Here is a 12,111-nt window from a genome sequence, read left to right on the forward strand (position 1 = left end):
TTTTTTTTTTTTATCCAATTTTGTGCATTGGATAGTGTGTACATTAAGAGCATATCTACTGCACACCCTTACCATCTACATATCTGACATACTTACTACATACTACTATGTAGTAGGCTGATTCAGATACTCAGTGTCCAGGATCAACTGCTTCTTACACTGATTTTATCTAAAAAATAAAACTATTTTTTATATCAGTGCAAATATATACATTATAAAAGAATAATAAATTTTTTTCCCCCAACCGCCAGTAAATATATCATTTATTCAAATGAAATCTATCAGAACATTTCTGTTTCTCTCTCTTTCTCACACATTTTACATGTGGAAGTCCTGAGAGCTCTCTGCATCATTCTTTTAACTGTACCGTTTGCACATGCTCAGATATGGATGCAAATTCATATCACTAAAACTGGCATCATGTCCTTTCCTTGTTCCTCATCTTTTTCCTTTCTCCCTCTCCCTTACTTTTTCCCTCTTCTTGTTGCTCTTTTACCCCTTTCTTATTTCATCTCCACCCCTTTCATATTTCCTCTTCTCTTTTCCTTTCCCTTTACTTCAATATTTCCTCTTTTTTGGTCCTCCTCTCTCCCCTTTCAAATCTCTTATCCTCATTTTAATTTTCTTATTTCTTCAGTCATTATGTTTTCTTTCGGCCTCTCTTTTCTCCTCTTTCTCATCTCTCTTCCTTGTTTCCTTCTCATGTCCTCCCTCCCCTTACATTCCCTCCCTAATATACCTCAGACATGGCATATATAAGGTTTTGTTAATTTAGGATGTCAAAAAAAGACAATCTCTTTTAACAGTCTGATGCAACAGACTATTTCATCACATATTCACACAGTTGTATGCTAATCTAGTATTAGCAACACACTCTCGCACAGCTCATCTTTCAAACTCAGATGAAGTGATATGCTTTACCTTGGATGAGATGCAGCAGATATTGTAAGCTTTATGTTCCGACATGGTTGATTATACATCTATGCTTTATTATGCATTTATGCGTGTGCACCTGTCAGCGTTTTGTAGTTTTCCAGCAGGTGAGATGAAATGCCTTTTCAGAGGTTAGCATTGATCCCATCTGGTCAATATATGAGTTCACATGCTGGAACTGGATGTATTTAATGGAAGGATTAAACAACAAGAAAAAAGAAAAGAGAAAAACATGGGAATCATTCCTCTCGGTTGCTAATATGAGTGTGTGTTTTAGATCAAACCATCAGAGGTTTCTGTCAAAATATGTTTGATGGATTTTTACCAGGTTATCCAATGAATTTTACACACAGCTGTCCATCATTCGTCATTTTGAGAGATGGCTAATAAAGAAGGATTCTGACCAATCCACAGTCAGCTAGGTGACATTTAAAAAGACAGTTTACCCCAGAATGACAGTTCTGTCAACATTTGTTCACCCTTTTTTGTTCCAAACCCATTTCTAACAGTTTCTTTCTTTTGAGGAATAAAAACTAATTTTGATATCGCTTTAAAGACCTAGGTGACGAGTTACAAGAAGCACTTTTATGATTTTCAAGAATCTTAAATTTTTTAGGTGAAGCATCCCTTTAAAAAAAAAACTTTACCTCTAATCACACTTTGTCATTATTAAGCATTATCGTTTTCTTCTTTCTTCTTTTATATTCCCTCCTTCAGACAAAAAATAACAGCAATAATAATTATATATTTTGATAGGCTGCAAAAGTAAACGTATAACAATATTTTGTTTTGGTTATCTCTGAGTACATCTTTCAGTTTACACTGGTTGCTATCCAACAGGCTTTAATAGTATTCAATAATACAGATGCTTTTTTATTTTTTATCTATTTGCAATCAGAAAGTTACTCAGAAATGCAGACAACCGATGTGGTTTCCGAACAGAAAGACGCAAAATAAAAGTGTCCCACAAAAACAACGACACATTCTTCAACACTCTGAAGCATCGAGGCAGCCCCGGTCTGGGGCTGTTGAACTTTCTCAGTCTGCCTTTACGGAAACAAATGATCGCGAAAGCATACCCACAATCTTTAGCTGCAGATTCTCATCAGACAGGCTTAGTGTATAAGTCAGTTTGTTCTGATGCGTTTAAGGGTACTTGATAGGAATACGGTGTGTGAGAGTTTCTGTGAATCACTGAAGCTTGTCTATTTGGTCACAACCCATCTTTAACACCCTGTTTTTATCAGTCCAGGAGAGGGAGGAGCAACTATTTGCAGGGCTTTGCAACCTCTTAAAGTTCCCCCTCCTCTCCCCCTTTGTCGTACCCTCTAATCTCCAATGAGGACACAGTTTTAGTTTTAATTTCCAATGAAACTGTTCTTAGGTGTGGTTTGCGTCGAGCTCCTCACTGCTGCGGTTCATGATGGAGTCGCTGGAGGGGATGGTTTTGCTGATGCGGTCCAGAGTGTCCGTGCTGGTGGAGTGTTTCGACTGAACTTTGCCGATTTCCTCCAGAGCGCTGGCCAAAGAGTCCAGATCACCCCGCTCCTGATGCTGAGCTTCCCATAAACTCAGAATGACAGCGGATGGGCTCGTCTGGCGTGCAAAATAACCCAGGTTCCTGTATGGGAGGAAAAAAAGAGGGAAAGACTTGGATTAACAGCCCAGTCTGAACAGTACAAAATAAAACTGAATAAAAAAACAACTAAACAAGTTCTCCCTGCAAAGAGAGACCAGGGACAAATATTAATACAAGTTTAAAAGCATAAACGAACTAAAGTTAACATATTATGAATTAGAATTTGATCAGTAAACTTAAAAATCTGATATTTATAAATATAATAATTATAATTATGTTTTTATTTAAAATTGTTAGTGAGCTAACCCACATGTTTGGTTATATAAATTCATATTATTCCGCAGAGACACTGAATTTTGAACTCTATTGCACGGTTTCTCTATCTGCATAACTTTCAATTTAATAATGTTATGCTGTAATGCCTGTATGCCCCAACAACATATCAAAATGGTTAAATTAGCTTATAAAAGCGAGAAGGATATTAAAGAAGTTTAGCTGGAAAGGAAAATCAACCCATCTTTGAGACACAATTGAATCACAGAAGCGGAAATCACAGTTCTGTAGGTGTGTGTCTTAAAGAAGCAGACATAGCTCATCTTCTGCCCACACATTTGAAAGTGTGGCAGAAAAACTTCCTGTTGACCTTTTGCTGACCTTCCTTTTTTTTAGAAAAAAAAAAAGAGTCACAGCAGTCAATGAATAATAAAAAAATACAGCAAAAACGTAAAAAAAAAGAAGAAGAAAAAAAAAAGAAGGCGATCATTAATTTCCAAGCTGGTTATGATAGTCTGCACAGATAAAACTGGTGACCGACCAGCATGATGTCGCTAGTTAAACAGCCTGGTGAGTTCACAAAACAGCTGGTTTTCCAGCAGGATATTTGACCTCTATCAGCCTGTCCATCAACGATATACTAGCTCCCTGATGGGGCGATGTAAACAATGCCATTCTTTGATATTCTGTAGGTTTTCAAACTCCAGCAGGGGGCAGTGTTGCGCTACACTAACTCCTCCACCGCGAGCTCTCTGAATAATTGCCCTCTGCGCTGTTTAGACGAGCTTGCACATCCTCAGAAGGTAATTGCAGAAATCCGCTTAACAAGGAGGAGACATTCTCATTACACACTGCCTGGGGCTCTGACCAGCTAGAAAATTCCCCTAAATCCTTCTGTCCGACTCCCCAAGCCTCATTTCAAAAACAACTCTGTCGTTTATCCCTGGTAAAAATATTGCTAAAGTAAACCCACATCATGAAAGGAAGTTTCATTCAGTCTCCGCTGCAGTGAAGCGAATAAACACACAATGTATTTTAAACTCAAGTGAAGTGACGTGATGCGTTGCCAAGTATGGTGACCCATACTCTGAATTTTTGTTCTGCATTTAACCCATCCAAGTGCACACACACAGCAGTGCACACACATAGCAAAAAAAACTAAAAACAGGCAGCTAATTAAGCTCTAAAATTTTGCTAGCTGGCTAGAAGACCAGGGACGTTTTAGAGTGGGAATAAAGAGAAAGAGCAGACAAAGTAGTTAAATAACAAAAAGTTTAATTATTAAAAAAATATCAGCCATTTATATTAATGTGATTCAGAGATGAAAGCCACAATACCAATATTGTCCACACAAGGGAGCCAAAGGATATCAAATCCTTTAAGATCTGTTTAAAGAAAAATTGACATAGCATAAAGAAAACAAATGCATATAAATTCATTCAATTTTCACATTTTTAGCCCAATATGATAATTATGCAAAAACTATAATCCCCTAAATACTTTTAGACAATTTTTTAAATCTTATTTTTAATGGTATTGAAAACATATGCCAAGTTGTCAGACATGACTGAATGGATGTCCAATTTAATTATTTAAATATTATACATATAATTAAACATCCATAAAGACTCATATGTCACTTGAAAAGAGATGTTCATTGGATAACTATATCATCTACACAAGGCATTGTGCCTAGAGGACAATCAGAAACAAGCCAATTAGAGCTCCGCCTCAAGTCACATGCTTTTCAGAAGTTTACAGACCTAATTAACACCCATTTGTCTGGAGGAACCCCCCCCCCACACACACACACACAACAGGTGAAATAGAGTTTAGATTTTCTTCTAATAGGTTTAACACACACACACACACACACACACACACACACACACACACACACACACACACACACACACACACAAACACACACACACACACACATATATATGAGAGTTATGAGTAAATAATGACAGAATTTACTATTTAAGATGAACTGTCACTTTAAGGGTGTGTATATCTTTGTCAATGTATTGTCGTTGATGTGAGGTACGTTTTCCTGGAACTAACGGTTGCGGGAAGCATGAGTTCGATCTCATTACAGCCCCATAGCCACAGCCTATGGCTCTGCCAAAGGTTAATGTGACCATGTGCTGGAAGAATATGGAGCAAATTAGACGTGTGGGATTCCATATGTTGAAGCCTGGTTTTGTTTGTATTTGAGCATGTACGTCACCATCTGTATGGACAAAGCATGTCCATGTTTGTCTCCTGTGTGTTTTTGCATAATTTTCTCACCTGTCTATATGCAGTTTCTGCGCTAAGAGCTGCCAGTCTTTGCCCTTGGCATTTGCTGTGTCGAAGGTGGCGCAGATTCGCTGGCGAATGGACAAGGGGATTTTGAAGGCCCTGGACCCCGTTTGGGAGGTGATGGTACAGTCTGATTGTGTGAAGAATGGCACTGTGTCTTTTTCACTCTGGGGTAAATAAGTAATGCAGTGACATATTAGAGTTCACAGAGGGAGTTAAATTGGGATAAAATGATCGGAAATGCACATTTTGATTAAAAAAAAAAATGTTGGGGAGCTTTTATCTTCCATACCTCAGCAATGGTGGTGTAGACCTGTAGTATCTGCTCATGACCTTTGACCTGCCGAACACTGATCTTACAGGAGAGCTGATTGGCTGCTGGACTGTAGCGCTCCAGAGAAAAGGCACACTGCAGAGGAGACTGGCTACTGCACCACACCTGAGAGAAGGAGAATTCCTGCACCGAAGAAGAAGAAGGTGAAGAAAGTGAATATTTTTAGCAGGAATCAATAGGAAGTATATGTGCCTCCTTATTGTTATTCTGCTGTTGGAGCCGCTGAAGCTAATTTACTTAGTGTCATGTCACTGACGGCCCTGCCAGAACACAGCCTAGTATGACAAAACAGGGCTTGCTATGGGTATGATTTGGATAAAAATGTGCCTGCGGTTATAAAGCTTTACGAAGAAACAAATGGTGGGTAAACAGCATTGCAAAAACAGTCCTGAGAATGTGTCATCCAAAAACAGAAACAATTTGACAAAATAATACAAATACTAAAATATAGCTCTACTGCCATAGCAAATAAAACTAGATAAGAGAGTGCTGCTTGTGCATGCTAAACCTGACACTGTGATACTAACGTGTTCTGGATGGTTCCCAGAGCATTGATATGTGGTTGCTAGGATGCTGTTATGGCCCAAGTCAAAATAAGCTCTATGTAGGGCATTACATTTTCACTGTAAGTCTAAGGGATTTTTTTTTTTTTTGATTGCTTGTTATGAAAAGCATAGCTTTTTTCAACAAGATGCAGTTATAATACTTAGGTTTAGCGGATTTGAAAACCAAATGTAATATAATCACACATTTGTGCAAATTGTCCATTAAAATCATTCCTTAAAACATAAATTTGATTGTCACTTTCCTGTAAAAATATACACGTGGAAAAAAATATCCTTATCTCCTTATTCCGACCATGGCTTCTGGCTAAACTACCTCAAACAGAGTTGTATTAATATTCATACGACCAGTCAAATGAACACCATAATTTGACATCTCATTAATATTCAGGCTCATATGCATATTAACAAAACTCATGCATATTCATACGAAGCTCGCATCCATATTCATGAGGACAGCACCTGGCAGGTGGTGAAAGGTTTGATGCTCCACAGGAACTGGGGGATGTCCTGGATGGAGACCTGCAGGCTAAAAGAATTCGCTCTGAAGAGCAGGGTCTTGGGTTCCTCCAGGAGGCGCCCCCCTCGACCCCGTTCCACGGATACCACCTCCTGCGAGGAAGAGCAAATACAGATATAAACGCTGATGCATAAACACATCCTGACACATACAATACCCTACACCAGGAACAGAACTCAACTGATTACTCTTGTTTAAATTATTCAGCTGAAAAAAAAAAAACAGCCCTCCCACGCTACACAACAGCTATTTCCTGGGTATGGCGGCACCTTTAATCTTCATAACCTGAGAAGATGAAGTGGAAAGTGATTAAAAACCTCAAAGCGAGGCTGATGTTTCCAACCCCTACACCAACAAACAGGTCGAAGAAATGCCTGCATTGCATTTTTTATCTGCAAGAATGGAATTACAATAACACCCTGGGCTTAATATAAAACAAACAAACAAAAACAAAACCTGGCAACACAACTACTAATAAATCTAAAGGTACAATGTCTTCAATTACCATCTCAGTTGAACACAATGAATGTCATCTACCTTTCCTGTGTGCACAAATGCAACACGCACACAAAATAGCATACAGAACACTGGATGGATAGAATCGGCATTGATGAAAGGCAAGGGTGATTTTATGCTCTTTGCATCTATTCTGTGGGAATTGTTGACAATGACACAGTAGCATTAAAAGCATTAGGTGTCTCTCTCTCGCTCTCTTTCTCTCTCTCTCTCTCTGTCACAAAAGACAGGAAAATAGTCTCTCACTGTGATGGCTGCTGATCGATCCCGGCCTGAATTCATTCGGTTTCCAGGCAGGATTTCATTTGCTGTTTTGTGAAATGCAAACAACGCTGACAACAAAGAGTACAAAAGAAGAAAAAACGGCAGGTGAACGGCTGGATAAACAAAGTGGAAGAGTGCTTTGGTGTGGAGAAATACAATCTTTGACCATTCACTCGTGAGTGTCTCCTTTTTGGGAGATGACTTCACAGAACTGAGATCTGTCCACACACACACATGCCCGCACACACACAGTTTTTCTGTGGTGGAGACTGACTTCTAGTGCTTGATATTGAGCTAATGGTATGTCTATACTCTTCACTCTCAGGTTTGCAGTTTTATTGAGATTCAGGTCATTCAAGATTCATTGGCATCCCCTACATACACAACTGTAATAATAAAATAAATAAATAAATACAAATACTCAGAAAGAGGTACTTTTTGATCAAAATTAACAGTACAGACTTCTACACTTACAAAACGGTCTATTTCTATTTTAAATAAAGGTTTTTTTTTTTTACTTTCCATTGTTCAAAAAGAATAAATAAATGTATCAAAAATATTTATTTAAAACATTATGAAGAATTATTTTAAATCAGAAAAACATTTCAGAATACTAATGTTTCTAACATATTTTTGATTAAATAAATGCATCCTTGGTGAATTTAACAACCCAGCAACTTTTTTATTTTAATTCATCACAAAAGCTTGGCTTGTCCTCAGGCATTTGCATTTATTCTAAGGAGGTCAGCCCTGTTACCACAATGAATTAATGCAAAACGGAGCAAAAAAAAAAAAAAAAAAAAAAAATTACAACAACATCATCATGCTTTCAGGTAGTTAACCATTAAAGTTAGATTCTTTTATCACTTTATTTTATGTTTTGTAACATTTAACATCTTAAAATGTCAACCCTGTTACAATGATTCTCTATAGTGCACGACTGATAACTGAAAACTCTATCATTTGTAGAAGGAAGCACGTTGTAGTTTTACTGCCTTAAACACAGGGCTTATGACATCTAAACTGTAAAAAATTCAATCCTGGTACCTTTCTGAAGGCATAATAACATCCCACATATATTAAAATTTATTAATTTAGCTCAACTTCAAACACATTCCAGACATCAGTACTTTGTGTGTGTGTGTGTGTCTGGAGAGAAAAATAGAGCCACTAATCTAGTTTGTGTATGTCTTGAGGCTTCAATGCAACACAAAGACATCTCCACATCTCTATAACCGAGAAGAAAAGATCCATGTGAAACATTAAATATAGATGACACATTATGCTTTCTTAATAACGTGAAGAGATTGCAAGATTCCTGTGTAGTCAGAACAAAGACTTATCTGAAGCCATGTCCATTCAACAAGACGTTACAGAATGTAAATCACTTTTAATTAGTGTGCAGAAGATATTCAGTCACGTAGCGAATGCGTGAAGCAAGATTGGCTCACCGCGTCTTTGTAATTTAAGACGCTATTCTATCAGTTAGCTGGAGATGTGTGTGTGTATGAGAGAAAGAAAGATTGGTCCAGCTGACTTTCAGTGGAGCGTAAAACCAGAGGACCCACAGGGCATGACGGCTAGCCATGACATGCTGCCCCATGAATGCAAATGTCCCATAAGCTGTGGATTTCCATCTAATGCCATATGCAGTGTGAAGGGGATATGCATCATGACATTTAAGGTACCTACAAAGTCTGTGAAAGCCGAAAATGCAACCGGTGGAAAGACCAGTTAGGACCAGCATGAATTGGTTTTAATGAACCAGTGTCTTCTTGACTAGTGCATCAACATCTGAAACACATGTGGTAGGCAATAACACACAAAATGGACCAATCCCAATTCTATTTCATACCCCTTCCCTTTCCCCTACCACTCCGCCTAGCCCTTCCCCTAGGGGAGAAAATATTCCTCTAAGGATTGGGTAACCACTACCATGACGTCACACGCCATGATTCGTCATCTAGCTCTTACAATACACACATATACTGGTGTGCATTAGAGCCTTTAATTATCGTTCTGTATTAATGAGCTGCTTACTGACACACACACATATTGGAAATCGCAGGGAAAAATAAACTTGTCAACGCTGCCCCTCGACTTTTATTAAATACAGTTTAAATACTGAATCGCTACATTATATTTTCCAGCGATGAGAGGATATAATCACTGTTTTTAAGTAAACTCACTCTAAAAAGATAAACGCACAGACGCAAATACATGCATGCAACTTCCATTTATCTTTCTCTCTCTCTCTCTCTCTTCTTTCTCAAATAGGCAATATAATAGAAAATGGTTTAGCGATTTCTAATTATTGGGGGGATTGGCCCCCATCAATGCCTACGATAGTTATCGCTCTGATCAGACATATGCTGTGGCACTATCATGCAGTCTGTAATGATATGACGTTAGCAAAAATTAGCGATTTTTTGCTAACATTTCTTTGAGTAACATGACCATTAATATGAACTCACAATTGAATGTAACATAAAACAAGTGATTACTTTTAGTGAAAATCTTTATTTATGCCAAAAAGGCTTACATTTATGTGTATTTTTGTTCGCTGTAGCAGCCATTTTTCCAAGATAATGCATACCCCTTCGTTTGAAGTGTAGTCCCGAAAAATCTTTGTTTGAAGGGCTACCTGGCCCTTCCCCTTATCCCTACCCCTCCAACCAAAAGAGAATCGAGACACCCCTACCCCTTCACCTGAACGCACGAAACAGAGGGGTAGGGAAAAGGGGAAGGGCTAAGGGGTAGAATTGGGATTGGGCCAAAGTCTTTACACACCTGAAAGGCATGGGGTGTATCATTGACGCAGTACACTCGAATGCTATAGTTGAGGAAGTTGGGCTCCATGTTTCCAAACGCAGCCAGTCGGAGTCTCTTCCCTGCTGCCTGTGTGAGGGCCTCTCCCACTAAAGCGTAACACCCCGGCGTCTCCACCAGTAGGTGGCAGCACTGAGTGTCCAACAGGCAGTAACAAGTGGTGCTCTCCTCTTCTACAGTCATGACCTCCTGTCAGAGACACATAAACAATCACATTCAAACTCCAACTGTTGATGTGTCATATGTTACAGATTTATATAATATTGACTGCGATTAAATTCATGTTTATTACTAGGGACAAATGCGGTGATTAATGATGTCTCTTTCAGAAGACAACAGACTTTGGTCAGACCAGGCAGACAAGGTGGCTACATGTTTAATTGTAGACAGTAATAAAAATGAGGCTCTGATGAAAATAAATTCAGTGGGTTCAATGGATTATACTGTCATAAAAAAAAAAAAAAAAAAAAAAAAAAAAAACCGATTGTTCAGTTGACAAAACTCTTTCTGGAAAGAAAGAAAATAACAATTAATAATTAAAATAATAATTCAGAAAATTATCATTTGAATCAAGTGTCTTCAAAAAAACTAAAACATGTAAAATACAGCACACAAGTCTATGTTCAATATAAGCTCCAGTGATGCGCGGGTCAATGTTTAAACAACCCGCACCCAACCAATGTTTTCAACTAACCCGCCCGCAACTCGGACCGCAAAGAAAGAAAAAGAAAATATTGTACCCGACCCGCTTCCTGACCCGCATATAGTAGTAAATGCTCATAGTAGCATTATTGGGCCATAGACGTAGGGACTAGGCAAAAAAAACAAAAAAAACAAAACACAAACAATTTGGTAATGAATGATAAAAAAATCGTCTATAAGCTCATAATTTGTACTAGAATAGTCTAGTCTAGTCTGGCTATGTCTATTTTGATGTTTCTGCAAGTTCAGCAAACAAGTTCTTATCAGAGCTCATGAGCGCATTTCTGAATATATTGCTCCACTCACTCATTCCGTGGGTTCGCTCGCTCAACCCGGAATGGCCTGCTGGTTCCAAAATATGGGGAATATGGGCTGCCTCAGACTAATTTTTTTTTTCTAGTCGACTAGTAGTTGTTCAGTTAAGCCATTCGTGGACAAATCGCCCCTTATATTAATTTTATTACAATAGGCTATAGCCTACAGGATAATAAGTGTTATGACCGCATGCATAAAGCTTGCCACAAAGAACCGGTTAAAGTAATGATTATGAATGTGTCTCAATTAGCAAGGAGACATTTAATTGTTTAGTAATAAACTGGTGTTTTCTGTGTTGCTGCAAAGATGAAGTTGACGATGCGAACTTGCCATGAACGCCAGAGAGAAATGCACATTTCATATGGATTACATAATCAGAGAGTAGCCTATTTATTTTGGTTTGAATGTTTTCATTTAAAATACACGTGTTTGTGTGTGTGTGTGTGTAAAAAAACCATTATGCCATGTATTTGTTAATTGAATGTTTTTGAACATTTGAATAGGGGCAGTGCTAGAATTGTTGTTTTTGAATTGCTTTCCCTCATCTTGAAAACAACCATAACTGTCAAATTCATGAATGGCATTACATTAAATTACCCATTACCTTCACTTAACTGCAACATCAGTGACAAAAAAAGCATTCCAACCAAGAGTAAAAGAAATGTATTTTTAACATTCAACTAAAACATTCACAATTTACCTTAAATAATATACGATATGCAATAATGTTTATAGTACAAGCATGATTCAGAGATAACTCCAAGAGTGGCTTCTATGTTGATCAACGTTTTTTTTCTTCTTAGAACACGGTTCAATTGCTTTTAATGCAAAGTAACTAGGCCTCATTGTCATAAGCACTGACAGCTACTTACTTTTGGCAACCCTGAGGCTTTTCACAGACCGCTTCACTTTATAAAATCCACAGTCAGCATAAAAGAAACATACACACGTTAGAAAAAGGTGAAGCTCTTTAGCT

General features: G+C 38.0%; 1 protein-coding gene across 1 annotated transcript in view; it reads right to left on the minus strand.

Annotated features, from left to right (window-relative positions):
• Positions 1-968: 968 nt before the first annotated feature.
• Positions 969-12,111, minus strand: part of LOC127941322 (netrin receptor UNC5D) — a 159,093-nt gene continuing 147,950 nt past the window's right edge. The window contains exons 13-17 of the mRNA XM_052536268.1: positions 10,080-10,307; positions 6,452-6,601; positions 5,385-5,549; positions 5,081-5,259; positions 969-2,554 (exon numbers count right to left, since the gene is read on the minus strand). Coding sequence (XP_052392228.1) covers positions 2,314-2,554; positions 5,081-5,259; positions 5,385-5,549; positions 6,452-6,601; positions 10,080-10,307 — 963 coding nt within the window. The 3' untranslated portion in view covers positions 969-2,313. The remainder of the gene's footprint in view (positions 2,555-5,080; positions 5,260-5,384; positions 5,550-6,451; positions 6,602-10,079; positions 10,308-12,111) is intronic.

Source organism: Carassius gibelio, chromosome A21 (assembly GCF_023724105.1).
Source record: "Carassius gibelio isolate Cgi1373 ecotype wild population from Czech Republic chromosome A21, carGib1.2-hapl.c, whole genome shotgun sequence".
In the NCBI taxonomy this organism is placed as follows: Eukaryota; Metazoa; Chordata; class Actinopteri; order Cypriniformes; family Cyprinidae; genus Carassius; species Carassius gibelio.